At 43.1% G+C, this 18,735-nt stretch overlaps 1 protein-coding gene across 1 annotated transcript in view; it reads left to right on the top strand.

The window, feature by feature from the left end:
* The window catches only part of atrn (attractin), a 382,044-nt gene that overhangs the window by 151,214 nt on the left and 212,095 nt on the right, over nt 1–18,735 (top strand). Inside the window, exons 17-18 of the mRNA XM_038792945.1 lie at nt 3,046–3,265; nt 11,789–11,974. Coding sequence (XP_038648873.1) covers nt 3,046–3,265; nt 11,789–11,974 — 406 coding nt within the window. The remainder of the gene's footprint in view (nt 1–3,045; nt 3,266–11,788; nt 11,975–18,735) is intronic.

An 18,735-nucleotide genomic window follows, 5' to 3' on the forward strand; every position in this document is an offset into this window, starting at 1 on the left:
GGTGGAAAGGGGTAAAAAAAAATGAGTAATGTTGAAATGGATGGATCCTTACTTTCGATGTTGAATTCTTTGCAGTAGGCTGTCCTCCCAGCATGTTGACTGTTCAAAGCCACCGTTGTAAAGTTGGTGATGGTCTTCTGGTAGTAATATCCATTCAGTACTCACAGGTAGTAGGATTTCCTCTGAAGAGACACTTTATTAAACTGGGCCTTCAACTCGAGGGCTACCTTTGATTCGGCTTCCCTCATAAGATTCTTTGTCTTGCATCAAACCTAGCTTCCAGCCCAAATTTTTATCTCAATCCTTGGCAGTGTCAAGTAAATTCTTGCACTGGATTTTTAGAGGTAACTAATCAGATCATTGAGAGAGAAACTTCAGCGATGTTTCTTCTAACTTTTGAACTGAAAGTGAAAATGGAACAACCCAGCCTTATTGGGAAGAGAGACATTCCAGAGAAATCAGAACCAATCACCATGAGTTATTGGCAAACCCATGCATTTTGGGCCAGTTCATTGGCCACCAGTCAAGTCAGTCAAACCGAGTCATCACTGATCTTTCCTGCCTGAATTAAAGGCAAAGTCTGCATTAAAGCACAGGCCCTTTAATTGCCCATAGATAAAAATTGTAATAGTAAAAACAAGGGGAAAATAAAGGAATAAACAAGGTTTAAATAGGGGGATTCTTACATTATGGGCACTAAGTGAAGGGACAAAACTGTAGGGATGTTTGTCAACAACAGGACTAGAGGATCTTGTAAATACATTTTCTGGTGAACTTTATTCTTCTTTCAGATTCCAGCATCCACTATATTTTGCTTATTTGAGATGGCTTTCAATGTGGCGAAGTGTGAGGTCATTCAATCTGGATACAAGAGAGAGCAATTAGAATATTTTATCAAGGGTACGAGACTAAGAGCTGTAGAGGAGGAATGGGATTTTGTGGACTGCTGCAAAATCAATCAAATCCAAATGAAATGTTGGCCTCTACCTCAAGAGATTAGAAAGCAGTAGTGAGTGACCAAGTGATGCTGCAGTTCTGGAGCTTTAGTCAGATTCCATCTGTAGTTTTGGACAACCAAACTCCAGAGGATATGTTTGTCCCAGGGGAGACTCCTTTTAATTCAGCAAAATTTCAGCATTGCTGGTTAGGGCTTATTGCTATTTGGTGGTCATCTTCGAGGATTCTATAGACTCTGGAGCAGTTCCTGCAGATTGGAGGACAGCTAATATCACTCTAATATTCAAAAAGGGCGGTATAGAGGACTAGATAGGGTGGGTGGGTGCAGGGAGGATGTTCCTGATGGGATGTGTGTGTTCAGAACCAGGGCTCACAGTCTGAGGGTTCGGGATAGACCATTTAGGACCGAGATGAGGAGATATTTCTTCATCCAACGAGTGGTGAGCCTGTGGAATTCATTACCACAGGAAGTAGTTTGAGGCTAAGGCATTGAATACTTTCAAGAGGTGGCTAGATATGGCACTTGAGGCGAATGGGATCAAGGGTTCTGGGGAGAAAACAGGTTTAGGCTATTGAGTTGGATGGTCAGCCATGATCGTGACGAATGGTGGAGCAGGCTCGAAGGACTGAATGGCCTCCTCCTGCTCCTATCTTCTGTGTTTCTATTTCAATGTTTCTATCCCTACCACTTGTGAAGAAGTTGCTATCTGCCTTATTTTTGTTGTGTGTTAATCTCTGGATTTTGGTCGTTCAACAAGTAAATGTATGTTGCTTGCCTGTGGTTTGATGGTCAAGGCATAATTTGGTGTTTTTAACCTAAAGTAAATGTGGTTAGCACTGCTGTCTGACAGCGCCCGAGACCCGGCTTCAACTCCGGCCTTGGATGACTGCCTGTTTGGAGTTTACAGGTGTGTGCTTGGGTTTCCTCTGGGTACTCCGGTTTCTTTCCACAGCCCAAAGATGTGCAGGTTAGGTGGATTGGCCATGCTAAATTGCCCCTTCGTGTCAAAAGGTTAAATATGATTGTCTAGATATGGCGGGGAGTAGGCCTAGGCGGGTGTTCTTTCAGAGTGTCGGTGCAGACTTGATAGGCTGAATGGCCTCATTCTGCACTGTAGGGATTCTGTTCTATTCTATTTTAATTGCCTTGGTTTTGTTGTGTTGAGCTGCCTTCTTGAACCTTCGCAGTTCATGTGGAGTAGATACACCGACAGTAGTTAGGAAGATACTTGCTAGATTTTAACCCAGAGACCGTGAGGGGACAGCAATATTGTTCAAGTTGGAGTGGTTTGTGGCTTGGGATGGGAACTTTCAGGTGGTGGTGGTGTTCCTCTGCATGATGCAGATTTACCACAACTAAACTAGTACTTCAAGGGCTAAATTATGACAACACATTGCACAAACGTTACCTGCATTATCTTGCGGTTACAAGATTGAGGGGCGATCTAACGTGGTATTTTTAATTGTAAAATGATTCTTTACGGTAGATACAGAGGAGAAGTTCCTTCATTGGTAAATACAGAACAATGTGGCATGACTAAAAATTAAGCTGGGACAATTGGAAGTGAAATCACGAACTTTATTTCCCATAATGTAGTGGAAAAATTTAACATAGCTCCCCAAGAAACTGTGAATTCTGGGGCATTTGAAATTTGTAAGACTGAGATGGAATGAATTTTATTGAAAAAAAGATATTGATTCATAAAGAACCTTTCACGACCTTGGGACAATGCGAAACACTTGACAGCCAATATAATATTTGAAGTCCTAAGTAATGTAGTGTTAGGTAAGTGTATCAAGAGATATGCAGAAAAGGCTGGTGAATGAAATTGTGGTACAGATTAATCATGATGGCATAGAACCTTGTATCTGGCTTGTTGGGCAGAATGTCCTACTCCTGTTCTTGCACCAAACTTAATCTGATCTGAAAGAAGCATATAATCCTGAACATTTGCAACAATTCAGTCAGAAGCTGAAAAAGCGATGACCGATTAATTCTGCAGGTTTTAAATTCTGGAATACATGTCTTTTCTGCTATTTTTGTGAATGTTGTCCACATTAACGCTGACCCAATTGTTAAAATTACAGTACAAAGCTCCCATAACCCCATGGGTTGGATTGCGGAAAATCAATGTTTCATATTGGTGCTGGGAAGACATGTCACCCTTCACAAACACATCACTGCAGTGGATGACGGAAGAGCCAAGTGATGCAGGATTCTGTGGTTATTTGGCAGAACCTAATTATGCTAGTTTGAAAGCGGCTACCTGCATCAACCCAGTGAATGGAAGTGTGTGTGAAAGACCAGGTGAGTGTTCTAGCAAATCTTGTGTGCTCAGCTTCCTCGGAGTGTTGTAATTTGTTTTGTTGCATTTTTCCAGAGCAAGAATAAAGTTGATTAAAACATGTAATAGCTAAGTTTAGACATAATGAACTTTTGGTAGACTGGCCAAAGTAAGCAGCCAAGTATGAAGATGCTGAACTGCGTGGCCAAAGATCAAGCACATAAATTGGGTAAAATTATGCTTAAACTGCTGCATACTCCTTTTCACTTGAATGTTCTGTCCAGTTTTGGTTACTGAGACCCAGGCGGACGCCCTTCTCCTGACTTCTGAATAATGTGCAGAAGGCTGGCGTCCTGCAGAGCAGTAGGTTCTGAAGAATGGGGAAATGGGGCACTTCAATGTTTGGAAGAGGCAAGAGGGATATGGCGGAAATATAAAGAGGATGAATGGAATGAATCAAGTAATTGGAGAACAAATCAAGTAATTTTAGAACATTAGCCCATAATCTCTGCCCCTCCCACACAATTTGGTTTCAGCACATGACAAACTTTTTGCATATGCGTATAAATCTTAACAATGTTTCCCTCAGACTCAAAGAAACCTCCAACATCAGGTCCGATTTCACCATTGCTGTTTAGGAATGTGGTAAATGGCTACAAGTTGTGCCCCCTATTTATCAAACATTCTTTTGGGCACAGAGTGCACAGTTTACATTAAATTCTCTTTGGAATTCGGAATTTTGGAAATCAACTGAACCACATGTAAATTTGCAGAGTTCAAAGCTGAAGGTAATAATAATTGCTTATTGTCGCAAGTAGGCTTCAATGAAGTTGCGTGAAAAGCCCCTAGTTGCCACATTCTTGTTTTAATATTACCAAGTTGGGTTTGCATTTAGATTTTTTTTTTTTTATAAATGTTTTTATTCAGTTTTCATATTTTATGTTGAACAAATTACAAATTGTTAGGAGAGAAAAAGAACAAAAAAAAACAACAAACAAACACGCAAAAATTAACATACATATTTACAGGTAAGCATCTTCGTAGTAGTAACTGCGCCCGCCCCCCCCCCCCCCCCCCCCCCCCCCCTCAACATGTTTATTTAGTTTGGTTTTGGGCCTTAGCTAGCCATCGAACCCCCGTACCGAACCTGTAGCCCCCCCCCCCCTCCCGCTACCTTCCCCCGACTATTCTTCCTCTTGTACATTGGCCACAAATAGGTCCCGGAACAGTTGCATGAATGGCTCCCACGTTCTGTGGAAGCCGTCGTCCGACCCTCGGATGGCAAATTTGATTTTCTCCATTTGGAGAGATTCCGAGAGGTCGGACAGCCAGTCCGCAGTGCATTTAGATTTTAAATAAAAATTTGAACTTGGGCTGTGAACATTGTCAGTAAGGTCAGCATTTGTTGCCCATCTAGAGGCCCTTGAGAAGATGATGGTGAGCCACTTGCTTGACCACCACAGTGCATCAATTGTCGATATACTTGCAGTGCTGTCAGACTGACATTGGGTAGATAACATTCGGACTAGTATATGGGTCTCAGTTCCAAAGTTTTTTTCCCATAATGACCCATTTATTGGAATGCACCCAAGATCTAGCTGAGATCTCGAGCATTAGCTGTGGCGAGGGTCTTATTGTGTGCCTCAAGGCATACTGTAGAACATAACAAAAGTATTAAAGGCTTGAATAGACTTATTGGCCATTCAGACATGCTCTGCCATTCACTGGCTTATCTACATCAGATATACTTGATATCCTTTGATTCCCTTGATATCCAAAATTCTATTTCTCTTAGTCTCAAGTATACTGAATGATTGAATATTCACAGCTCTCTGGGGTAGAAAATTCCAAACGGAATTTCTGCTCATCTCCATCCTAAATAGTCAGTCCCTTATTCTGAGATTTTAACCCCTAATTCCAGTCTCCCCAGGTAGGGTAAACATAGAACATAGAATATGCAGTGCAGAAGGAGGTCATTCGGCCCATCGAGTCTGCACCAGCCCACTTAAGCCCTCACTTCCACCCTATCCCTGGAACCCAATAACCCCACCTAACCTTTTTGGTCACTAAGCACAATTTAGCATGGCCAAGCCACCTAACCTGCATGTCTTTGGATTGTGGGAGGAAACCGGAGCACCCGGAGGAAACCCATGCAGACACGGCGAGAAAGTGCAGACTCCGCAAAGACAAGTGACCCAGCGGGGAATTGAACCTGGGACCCTGGCGCTGTGAAGCCACAGTGCTTTCCACTTGTGCTACCGTGCTGCCCCAGCAGTAAACATTCTCCCAGACTCTGTCCACATCAAGCCCCTTTGGAATTTTATGTTTTAATTTATATTTATCTTCCAAACTCTGGGGGACATATGCCTCACAGTCCAAATTCTCCTCCCAAGACATTCTCCCTCATCCCAGGAATCTTTGAACCTTTGCTGTACTCATTCCAAGATACATATATCCTTCCTAAGGCAACACAGCCGCATAGTACAAGTACTTCAGGTGTGGTCTCACTAAAGTCCGAGACAATTGCATTAAAACTGTACTCCGCACTCCAATCCCTTGGTAATAAAGATTAAAGGACTCTCTGCTTTCCTCACGGATTGTATATCTGCATGCCAATTCCTGTGATTCATGTATAAGGGCACCAGCGACTGGAGCAGAAGTAGATCTCACTATTTCCAAAGGGAGGGAGTAGTGACAGCGCCGCTCCCGAAGGCCCCAGGGAGATACTCAGGGAGTCCAGTAGTAATAGTTTGGTTGAGAATTTGGAGGCAGTTTCGACAGCACTTTGGGCTGGGGGGCAGGGTCAAGGGAAATGCCGATTCGGGGAACCATATATTTGAGCCAGGGAAGTGGGATGGAAATTATCGTAGATGGGAGGAGAAAGGAATTAGGACGCTAAAAGATTTGTTTCTTGGGGTTCGTTTTGCGCGATTGAAGTTGCTGGGAGTGAAGTATGGGCTGGAGCATGGGGAAATATTTAGTTACAAGCAGGTTCGAGACGTTGCCAGAAAGGAGATACAGAGCTTCCCAGTAGAGCCGGCTTCCACATTGCTGGAGGAGGTGCTGACGACAGGGGGACTGGAAAAGGGGGTAGCATCGGCGGTTTACGGGGCTATTTTGGAGGAGGAGAAGGCGCCGGTAGAAGGGATCAAGGCAAATTGGGAAGACGAGTTGGGAGAGGGTATGGAGGAGGGGTTCTGGTGTGAGGTGCTCTGGAGGGTGAACGCCTCCACCTCGTGTGCGAGATTGGAGCTGCTACAGCTGAAGGTGGTGTATAGAGCGCATCTTACAAGAGCGAGGATGAGGTGGCTCTTTGAGTGGGTAGAAGATGCATGTGAACTTTGCGGGGCGGTGTTGGTGGGGCAAACCACATTCATATGCTTTGGTCCTGTCCAAAGCTGTAGGATTACTGGAAGGAGGTGTTTAGGATTATCTCAAATCGTGCACGTGAAACTGGACCCAGGCCCTTGGGAGGCCATATTTGGGGTGTCGGACCAGCCGAGGTTGGAAACAGGTGCAGAGGCATATGTTGTAGCCTTTGCCTCGTTGATTGCCCAAAGGCAGATCCCGTTAGGGTGGAGATCAATCTCTCCACCGTGTGCCCTGGCGTGGCGGGGGTCCTGCTGGAATTCTTGACGCTTGAAAAGGTCAAATTTGAACTGAGGGGTAGGATGGAGGAATTTTACAATTCATGGGCGTTATTCATTATTCACTTTGGAGAATTGATTCACATCGAACATTAGGGGGGGTTGGGGGCTGGGAGGGTTGGGGGCGAGGTATGTGTTAATGATGACTATGGGTGATTCCTGATTCCTCTTCGTCATTTGTTTATGTTAACATGCCGGCTAATGTTTAGGGGTTTGGTGGGAGGATGCGATCGTTGTTATAGATATGGGGATTGACATTACATTGGTTACCTATTATTGTTTATTGTTGGGTGTAAATTTGGGGGAAAATGTGAAAAAGGAGGAAAATAAAAAAATATTTGAGAAGGGAGAATTATAGACCAGATATCCTAACATCAGTCGTGGGGAAGACTCCATAACAGAACATTTGGAAAGCATTAATGGGATTGGACAAAGCCAGCATAGGTTTATGAAAGGCAAATCATGCTTAACAAATCTACGGGAATATTTTTTAGGACATAGTTAGTAGAATAGATGAGAGAACCAGTGGATGTGGTGTATTTGGACTTTCAGAAGGCTTTTGCTACGGTCCCTTATAAGTGACTAGTAGGCAAATTACAGCACATGGGATGGGAATAATGTGTTGAAATGGATCGAGAATTTGTTAATCAGATTGGGAAGCAAAGTGGGAATAAATGGCTCCTCTTCCGAGTGGCAGGCAGCAGTGGGGTACCACAGGGATCAATGCTTGTACGTAAGAGACCTGGATGAGTGCTAATGACACAAAAATGGACAGATTTTGGAGTTGTGTCGGTTGCAAGGAGGCTTAAAGGTGATATAGACAAGTTGAGTGCGTGGGCAAACACATGGCAGATACAGTACCTCATGGCTAAACGTGAAGTTACACACTTTATGTAAACCCAAAAGGAAGAGTATTATTCAAATGATATATTGGGATGTGTGGATGTACAAAGGGATATGGTTCTCCTTGTACACCAGTCAATGAACACATTAAGAAATCTTACAACACCAGATTAAAGTCCAACATGTTTGTTTCAAACACTAGCTTTCGGAGCACTGCTCCTTCCTCAGGTGAATTCACCTGAAGAAGGAGCAGTGCTCCGAAAGCTAGTGTTTGAAACAAACGTGTTGGACTTTAACCTGGTGTTGTAAGACTTCTTACTGTGCTCATCCCAGTCCAACGCCGGCATCTCCACACCAGTCAATGAAAGTAGAGATGCAGCAAGCAATTAGGAAGGCAGATGGTATGTTGGCTTTCATTGTAGAGAATTTGAGTTCAGAAGTAGGGACAACTTACTGCAGTTATACAGGGCCTTTGTGAGACCACACCTGGAGTACTGCGTGCAGTTTTGGTCTCTCTACCTAAGAAAGGATATATGTGCCATAGAGGGAGTGCAGCAGAGATTCACGAGGCTGATACCAGAATTGGCAGGACTGTCCTCTGAGGATAGATTGGTTCGTCTGGGCCTGTATCATTGGAGTTTAGAAGGATGAAAGTGGAACTGATTGATACATATAAAATTCTAACTGGGCTAGACAGACCAGACACGGTGAGGACGTTTCCCCTAGTTTGGCAGTCTGAGGATGCAGGGTAGACGAGGAAAAATGTCTTCACCCAAAGGGTAGTGAACCTGTGAAATTCTCTACCACAGAAGGCTGTGGATGCCAAGTCACTAAATGTATTCAAAAAGAGATTGGCAAATTTAGATTTTAATGGTATCAAGGTGTCTGGGGAGAAAGTGCGAATATGGTTTTGAGATGGAGGACCAGCCACGATCATATTGAACAATCATATTGAAGGGATGAATGGCCTATTCCTGCTCTTAGTTTTTATGTTCTTATATGGCCCATCAAACCTGCTCTGACATGCAATTTGATCTTGGTCTTCAATTCCACTTCTCTGCCCACTTCCCACATGCCTTGAATCCATGAAAAACCAAATAACTTCCTATTCCAGCCATTAATGTATTCAACAATGGAATATTCATAACCTTCTGAATTCCCAACTTTCATAACTCTTTAAGTGAAGAACTTTCTCCTCCCCGCATTCCTAAATGATAGTCTGCTTATCCTGAGACTGTGCTTCTGTGTTTTAGACTCCCTAGCAAATGGAAAGATGCCCTCTCTGTCTAACCTGTCAAACTACTTTAAAAGCTTGAATGTTTCAATGAAATCACCTTTCATTCTGCTAGGTCTCTCATTTTGGGGACCTATCTGGTGAACCTTTGCTGTACTACCTCCACTGCAAATATGTCCTTAAATTTGTAGACCAAAACTGCAAACAGGCAGTCCCTGTTGTGGTCTTAGTAAAGCTCTTTACAGGTCCCTGTACAGCATTTCCCAGTGTCACTGTTTTAAAAATATTCTGATTTTTTAATTTTTCCTTCTCGAAGGGATAACTTTATACTTCGCCACCTTGTATCCCATCACCCGGTTGCTTTCCACTCATTGAATATGTTTTTCTTCTTGCAGCGTTTTTCCATCCTCCTCGGAGCTTACTGTCCCACTTGGCTTTGTATTATCAGCAAATTTTGATACATTTTAAAATAGAGGCATTGTTTAATAGGGTGACAGGGTTACTGAGCACTGGTATGATGGATAAACACAACTCCAGTTTACGTGGGGTAGAATGTGGGAAACCCCCAGAAATGTGAGAGATAGTCCAGTGTGGAATTAATAAAGGTAGCAGAAGAGTTGAAGTTGAGTAATATTACGAACGTGAAAATAGGTCTTAGTGACGGCATGGGTATATGGTTGTAAGCTCATTTTTGGGGTTGGGTATGACATTGAAGTTGTGAACTGTCTGGTTCAGTCCCAGACAGGAGCCAGGGAGAGGGATGGAATCAGTGGAGTTTGTGATGGGAGCCAAGGACAATGGTTTTCGTCTTGCCAATATTTCATTGGAGGATTTTCTGTTGGCTCATTAATGGATGTCAGATAAGCCATGTGACATGTTGGAGACAGTGGAGAAGTTGAGAGATGCTGGTGAAGTAAAGCTGGATGTTATTGATGTTCCTATGGAAACTGACATGCCTTCGGCTGATGTCGCTGAGAGGTAGCGTGTCGGTGAAAAATTGGAGCGACTAAGGATTGATCCGTGGCGGGGAGGAGGGTGGAGGGGTTGTGGTCACCCGAGACAATAGGAAGAGAAGCCATTGGCGGCCATTGTCTGTCTCGATTAGATAGATAAAAATGGAATCGGGTACGTTCAGCCCCACTCGTCTGGTTGACGATTGCTAGGCATTGGCGGAGGATGGCCCCAAACCGCTCTGCAGGCCATCCCCTCATCTCCTTGGTAGTTACAACCTCAAAAATATCTGAAATTTGTCAAGCTGCAATTTTACTTTTATCTGTTTTAGTGCTGAGCTTTTTAAAATTACAACATTCACTGACGTTTCGCAAAATAAAATTTCATAAATTCAGTCAACTGACATTTCGGGTACACCGCATTTTTTTTTGTAAAACAATTGCCACTAAATGTCAATATACGTCAGCACGTACTTGCTGGAAATGTCACAGAGCAATTTTAATGGCTGAAAGACAGTCAAATTGCAGGGCTCTACTTGGGTAGTTTTATGCACAGAATGCAATGGGAATGGCTTTCAAAGTTTGAGTGCGAGAACACTTTCTTGAGAGAAGTGGGAATTTGGCACAGAAGCAGGAAATTATAGACTGGTCAGATTTCTGCCTGACAGGTTTGTTTGAGCTATGAATTAATATATGCAAGCGTTAAGTTTTCAAATATAAAGTGACGATGTGCAGTGGAAATTGTCGCTGTCACTGTAGTTTTTAGTTTGATGGGTGCAGGCTGTATTACAGGAATTCCAATGGACATGGGGAGAAATGGCATTGGAATTGAAAGTTGATGAAGGCTTAATATGTGAGGCACCTTCTGTATGATGTATTGTTGTTATTATTAGCATCAATCAAAAGGCATTGTTTAAAGCCCGACCTGTGAAATGCTGCTTCCTTTTCTTAAAAAATGTAAAAACGACTGAAGTCACAATTTGTGAACCAGGATAATGGAAATAATAGCTTTGAGGGTCAAACTGACATCTGTGAATGTCAATTTCAGAATACAGGCTTGGATAAAAAACAAACTTGTTTCATTGTGGAAAAAAATCTATGACAGAAGCTCTAAAAGCCCTTCAGATCATGTCACTGTGACCCAAGAAAAATATAATTTTTATTTTCTTGTGCCACCTCTTCGACGTTTCCCACATTAAAGCAGGCAAGGGCATGTTGAATTTGCATGAGCCTCCTTTCTGACTGAAGTTGGTCCAAGTTCTTCTGCTTTGGGCCTCAAATGGGAGAAGTGGATGTCTATTCTGAAAATCTGATAGTTAATCTTTCAGTTGCACTTTGAGCTCCTGAAGGTTCAAAGGATTTTAGAGATCTCCAGAAATGTTAATGCCGAGAATAATGGACATTTGAAAATAATAAAGGAATCGTCTGACACAGCTAGGCGGTTTCCTCAATTGGAAAAATAAATCTCTTTTTATAATTGGCAAATGAACACAGCGATGAACTTGCACCCTTGCAATAGCTCTTGCGTTAAGTTTTAAATGAACTGACCTCTCGAGGCATGCTTTACAGATTATGTGAATTGGCCTTAGCCTGTGATTCAAAACGTGCTACATTTCAGGCACATCTGTTCACATTTATTGAAACGCTGCAGTGCAATACAATGAATTTACCAGACAACTGACTTGGGGTAGGGGGGATTTTGGACAAGTTTGAGACAACAACATTTTTCAGCTTGCGTTGTTGCCAAGAGCTTTGAAAAATGGAATTGAGGTTTACTCTGACTATCCTTCAGTTGGGGGAAGATGTGTCGAAGTGAAATGAGGGCAGAAAATAAAATGTCGCTGAAATCAGTGTTATCTCTTCAATTTATAGCAAACCATAGTGCGAAGCAGTGCCGCACACCTTGTGCACTCAGGATAACGTGCGGCGAATGTACCAGTGGCAACTCTGAGTGCATGTGGTGCAGCAACATGAAGCAGTGTGTGGACGCAAATGCATATGTGCCTTCCTTCCCATTTGGCCAGTGCATGGAGTGGTACACCAAGAATAGCTGTCAGCGTGAGTAAACATTTATCTCGGTTTTACCGATGTTTGTGCTGCATATGGATTTGATGATTTTTTAAATTGTAGTCAACTTGAAGCTAATTGTTTTTCCAGGTGGAGTTTTAAAATAACTTTGCTAAAGCTCTCAGAAAATTTACTTGTCATTGCTGTATTAAGGAATTTTATTTACTTAAATTCTGCTTCAATGTGTTTTTTATATGCCAAAATAGTGTGAAAATATCTATTCTATACTCTGAGCAATACCACCTTCTCTAGATTCTCCACAAAACTGGTTCTTCATCCCTGGTGTTAGTTTGGTAAATTTCTGTATCTACTCCAAGGCTTCTATTTTATATTCATACCTCACTGTATCAATGAGGAAACCTTATTTTTTTATATATATTCTCCATTTTACCAAACAGCAACATTCCCCATCTCATTCTTTGTATTCGCTGCCCCAAACTGCTGTTCCCTCGCATAGATTTTAGCTTTTTAATGCCATAATGTACCTTGAGTGGATCATTCTTCTCCTTTGATTTAAAAGCCCTTTTCCCCACATACGTGACAACGTAACCCAAGAATCATAAGGAGAACCATTGCAGTGTACACTTGTTATTGGAACGCATCAAATCCCACCATGTGTTTTTGGACAGCAAACTGGATAGCCCTCTGAGTTAATTTAGACGCAAGCATCAAAAGAACAGTTGATTGTCTTCACATGAATAAGCTGAATGACGTTTTCCTGAGAGAGATTTTTCTCAACTTGCTTTTCCCTACCTATCCTGGGTGTTAAACGGAGAGTCTGGAATTGAATTCTAAACCATTTGGCATTAGATCATAAGACATATGAACAGAATTAGGCCATTCAGCCCATCGGATCAGCTCCGCCATTCAATCATGGCTGATATGTTTCTCATCCCCATTCTCCCGCCTTCTCCCCATAATCCCCTTATTAATCATGAGCCCAAACCACCGGAACCCATCTGAAGGATGTGCTGCCAGTGCAGCTGTCGATGGTGCAACCAGTCACAGCCAAACAGGCTGGGCTTGTGGTCCTGCAGCACAAGAAAAAGGCTCACTGACTGGCACCCATGAACCACCAGGATGATGGTAGTATCTGCGATATCTAATGGTTTTCCCATGTAGGTGGCAGATCTGACCTGGGTGCCCGTTAAATCCAAGGTCAGAATCCCCAGTTTAATGCAGTGAACCGTCTTCTGTCCTACTATGGAGATTGCTGTGCCAGTGTCCAATTCCATATCGGGCAGGTGCCCATTCACTCTCACTATATCTTTACCGGGGGCCATTCGGGGGTGTTTCCAAGCAATTCAACTGCATGCAGTTGTCTTCCTCGTCTGGCTCTTCTAAATGGAAAGTACGGGCTGTGGGCTGGCGTCTGCCTCGATCAGGGCACCTGGACCGCTGGTTTACTCGCTGCCTACGTTCACACCGGAGTTGACAACTACAAGTGCCACGTTGACCTGGCTGCCCGTCTGCGGAATCCAGGGAAGTTTCTCTTTGGGAAGGCCCTTCCTTCAGCCACTGTCTGGGCCTTTATGGCTGTGGTTTGGGGAGGGGCTCCTTTATGGGAAGGGCATGCCCTAGGGCATTCACTTCCATCCACTGGTTCCCCTGTAACTAGCATTACAACTAGTTACTGCTGTTGCAAACATGCTTGCTGACTTTCTTCCCTCTGATGTTGGCTTACAAGCTGATTTTGGCGATTTAGTGGAAAATCGATAATCATTTAACATAGGCCAAAATATGTTTTACCGTCCTTGTCAGCAAGACGTGCCTTTCATTTGTGGCAATTGCACTTTTCCTTCCGTCATCCCGAGTTGAGCTAATGCACCTTCTTTTCTCTACTTTGATTATCGTGCTCACCAAGAAAGCACAGCAGCGCCGACACTTCCTCAGGAAACTAAGGAAATTCGGCATGTCCACGCTGACTCTTGCCAGCTTTTACAATTGCACCATAGAAACATCCTATCTGGCTGCATCACAGCCTGGTATGGAAACTGCTCGGCACAAGACCGCAAGAAACTTCAGAGTCGTGAACACAGCCCAGTCCATCACACGAACCTGCCTCCCATCCATTGACTCCATCTACACCTCCCGCTGCCTGGGGAAAGTGGGCAGCATAATCAAAGCCCCCTCCCGCCAGGCTTACTCACTCTTCCAACTTCTTCCATCGGGCAGGAGGTACAGAAGTCTGAGAACACGCACAAAAAGATTCAAAAACAGCTTCTTCCCCTGCTGTTACCAGACTCCTAAATGACTCTCATGGACTGACCTGATTAATGACCTCCTATATGCTTCATCCGATGTCCGTGTCAGTGTATTTACATTGTGTACCTTGTGTTGCCCTATTATGTATTTCCTTTTCTTTTCATGTACTTAATGATCTGTTGAGCTGCTTGCAGAAAAATACTTTTCACTGTACCTCAGTACACGTGACAATAAACAAATCCAAACCAATCCAATTCATATGTGTTCAAGAACAGCCCACTTGTGAAGGTACCTTATGTGTATTCCATGAAAGTGATTAGCTTGTACTCTTGATGGCTGCCATCACTGCTGTTCCATTAAAGATAAAGTTCCCTGAATCCTGCATTAGAGTGATGGATCTCCAAAGCTAAGGAATGTTAGATGGTGTCCTGATAATTTACACCTGTACTCTTAGATTTGAGCCATTTTATCCCAGTTTCAGACTTTCATTGCAATTGACTGTAACTAGACATCCTTTCTGAGGAGAGACTTTCAATTTAAGTAGCTAATTGTGTAATTTTATAATTGAAACAGTGTTATTGACAGATTAAACATTTAAGTGATGAAATTCTATTTCTGCATGTTACACACCACCAAAGTTAACAATGTCCAATTATCACAATTACACATGTAATCAAAGTTGCAATCAGTCCTGGCAAATGAATTTCATAAAACCGGCATTTTAATGCATCCTAGGAAGTTTATCACAACATCAGTTTTATTTGAAGGTCGATGCACTGGGAGATTATTTTGATTTTTAAAAAAAGACTTTGGTAATGGGTGTTAATCTTGTGCTCAAGGTAAATGATGTTATTGCTGAAACGTGGCTCTGATGCTGCGAGACTGCCAGTTTAATGCCAAGCCCTGGCAGTTATGTGTCATGTTTTCATGCCCACGCGTTCAATCCCATTTTGTTTCATGGAACACTTGTGCAGTAAGGCAGTAAATAGAGCAGGGAATGAAAGTCCCCCCATAAAGGTGAAAAGCCAGTGTCAAATGACTAAACTAACCATATGTCCCATGAAATTCAAAAGTTGATTTTTTTTGTCAGATGAAACCAGATGGATAAATCCGTACAATTTGACTTGGGTTAACAATCGTTCTTGTTAGCAGCAGTACAAGTTTTTTTTAAATAGGTAGGTAGTGCCATAAAAATTTGTTTAATTATAAATAAGATTGGAGTAATCATAACTAATATCTAGCTACTTGTGTAGTCTCTCACCATTATTGTATATTGCCACTATTAGTCGGACAAAATATAAAAGTAAGAATTGGATGCTTCCTATTCTGATGTGTGTTTCTTCACTGCCAAAAATATGAGCCTTAGTAATGGGAAATAAGTTGATCCTTGGCAATTCGTCAGCAAAGCAGATCCACAATACTTGATTTCACATTTGATTGCCAGCAGCCTGGCCTATTAATGGAATTATGATGGGTCGAAATGTCAGTGGTTGCTGTGGTTTTGCTCACTCAACCTCACAAATACCTTTGCATCAGAGGTAGGATGGTCTCGGGTGTAAAATCATTTGAAAACTTAGCTGATTCTGGATAAACTCCAGAAGTACCCCGTGATTGAAGAACTAATCCTTGCATTCTATGTTTTGTGGTCTAAATAGTGTGGCGCATGTGGTGTGAATTCGTCCTCTCCATAAGAGACACTGCAACTTCTACTGACGTGGGTTTATGAATATATTTGGAGCCCATTAACCATGGTGATCGGTTTTCATGTTGGGTACATAGCTGAGCATTACAAAAATAGATTCCTGCTTTGTTGACAATCAACTATGGATATTGCTTACTATCTATAAGCCATTATCTTCATTTGAGCAGATCAAGTAATGTTGAGGGGGTTGAATTTTTTTTGCAAATCTACATTAGTTCCCAGCATGTTACCGACATACAGAAGTCTTATGAAGTCAACAACTGTTTGCATTAGTATTGCAGCTTTAATGTAATTCACAGAGGTGTGAATAGAGGAATTTGGATACTGAGCTTCAAAGATATTAGCAGGGATGAACAAATAATTCCCGGGTTGTGTTTTTAGGGTAGCACAGTGAGTAGCACTGTTGCTTCACAGCTCCAGGGTCTCTGGTTTGATTCTCGGCTTGGGTCACTGTCTGTGCGGAGTCTACAAGTTCTCCCTGTGTCTGTGTGGGTTTCCTCCGGTGCTCCAGTTTCCCCCCACAAGTCCCGAAAGACCTGCTGTTAGATAATTTGGACATTCTGAATTCTCCCTCTGTGTCCCTCTGCTTTTCACAGTAACTTAATTAGTGTTAATGTAAGTCTACTTGTGACAATAAAGATTATTATTATTATTGAGGAGTATCACCTTCCCTTTAAGAACTCAACAAACTTCAAGAGCCTCCTTTAAAGCTGACCAAGCTTTTTGTTGCCCTCCTCATACCTTCTCCTTTGCTTTGGTGACAATTCTTGTCTTTCTTTCTCGGTGTGTGTTGCAGGGTTGTCATTGGAGGAGCAGTAAACACAGGCGAGACTGAGTTGCAGTATTGCAGACCAGGAAAGTCAAGAGAATGGGAGTCTCTCATCGGAGGAGCTGAAATAGCAAGTGTGGGAGAGACAGAATCTGTGGTTGGAAGAGCACCTCTGTCTTCGCTCACACTTGCAGCTGCTCCAATCACAAGTCGGGCCTGTACCTGGAGACTTTCAGCTTGCCCTTTCCCGCTACTTGAAACACTGACTTTGTGGTCCCGATTGCAAATTGCACCCATCCTCTCCCATCCCCATTCCTCTGGCACCTTTGGTTCTGTTATGTAGCTCCAGCAGTGCCTAGTACCAGCTCTACTCGTTCTCGCAGACAGCAGCTATGACTAAATTCGAGTACTGATGTGGAGGGCAACCAGATACTTTGGTACTTGTTCTGGGAGTGGGCCCTCTTGTTAATATTGAAGCAATTCTCCATCCAGGTTGACCTAGCACTGGGAGCACCTGATTTAATTTATGCATCTCCATTTCTTCTTGCTCCTGTAGCACCAGCCCAACTCGCTTTGGACTGTCAGTTATTTAGTAAGTTGCCTGTAACATTTGTCTTTATTCTTGGATTTCAGCTTCCTCTCTGTTCTGTTAATATTGATAGGAAATTTGGTGTGTAAGTGAGGGTAAGGTAAAATTAAAATTAAACCGATTCTGAAGCCGTGCTCCAGTCCCTCACCTGGAGCTGGCGGCGATATCGATGTTCGCACCCCGCGCTGGCTGATCTATGCATGGATTTAAATCTTATTCGCAGCTTGGACACAGTATAGGCAGGAGTCTCGCGGGCGTGAGTTTGTGCAAGTATTAACAAGCTGGGCGCGGAGGGGGAGCGGGAGTGTGCTTTGAATGCTAGGGAGCCTCTGTCCATCTGGGAGCCCACCCAGGTCATCCCTCTGGACACCCTCACACCCCAGCTGATACCCCATACCTCAGCATTCGCCTGATGAAGGAGCTGTGCTCCGAAAGCTAGTGATTCAAAACAAACCCGTTGGACTTTAACCTGCTGTAAGAATTCTTATTGAGCCCACCCCAGTCCAACACCGGCATCTCCATATCATGTCTCCTGGTAAGGCTGGTCTTTGCCACCACCTCCCAGGCAGTGTTCAGGATGAGTCTGTGGCCTACCCTGGGGACGAGGGTGTCCTTGCGCTCCTCATTGGCATCAAGCTGTGGGTCCACCTCTGACTCCCCATCTCAGAGGAACAGGTTTTCTGTGAGCCAGCTTCCTGGTTGCGGTGAGTGTGTAGTAAATGAAGTGCTTAAAAACAGCTCCAGCTACCAACCTCTTTAGTGCTAACGCTGGTCCCAGCAGTTAGAACGCTCGCTGGGGTAGGAATTGTTCTAAGTTCACCCCGGCAGACTGTTGGCCCATTTTTGTTTTCTTTATTTATTCATGGTACGTGGGCGTTGCTGGCCAAGCTAGCATTTGTTGCCCATCCCTGAGGGCATTTGAGAGTCAACCACATTGCTGTGGGTCTGGAGTTATATGTAGGCCAGACCTGGTAAGGATGACAGATATTAGGGAACCAGATGGGTTTTATAACAATGATTTCATGGTTGTCATTAGACTTCTAATTTCAGATTTTTAAAATTATTGAATTCAAATTCCATCATCTGTGCCCCACAGCATTACCCCTTGGGTCTCTGGATTACATGTCCAGTGACAGTACCACGACCCCACTGCCTCCTCATACATTTGGCTCTTTCATATAAATCATTGATGTAAATTATGAATAGTTGAGGTGCCAGCACAGATCCATGTGGCCACTGCACTTGTTGCAGCTTGTCGACCTGATGTCGACCCATTTATCTTGCTCTCTGCATCCTGTAAATTAACCAATCCTTCATCCATGCTAATATGCTACCCTCAACACTGTATAATCCTACCCTATGATGTAGCACCTTATCAAAAGCCTTCTAAAAATCTAAATACATATCTACAGGTTCCCCTTTATCTACCTTGCTTGTTACTCCCTCAAAAACATCTAATAAAGTAGTTAAACAAAATTTTCTTTCAC

The sequence above is a fragment of the Scyliorhinus canicula genome, chromosome 3 (assembly GCF_902713615.1).
Source record: "Scyliorhinus canicula chromosome 3, sScyCan1.1, whole genome shotgun sequence".
NCBI classification, from domain to species: Eukaryota; Metazoa; Chordata; class Chondrichthyes; order Carcharhiniformes; family Scyliorhinidae; genus Scyliorhinus; species Scyliorhinus canicula.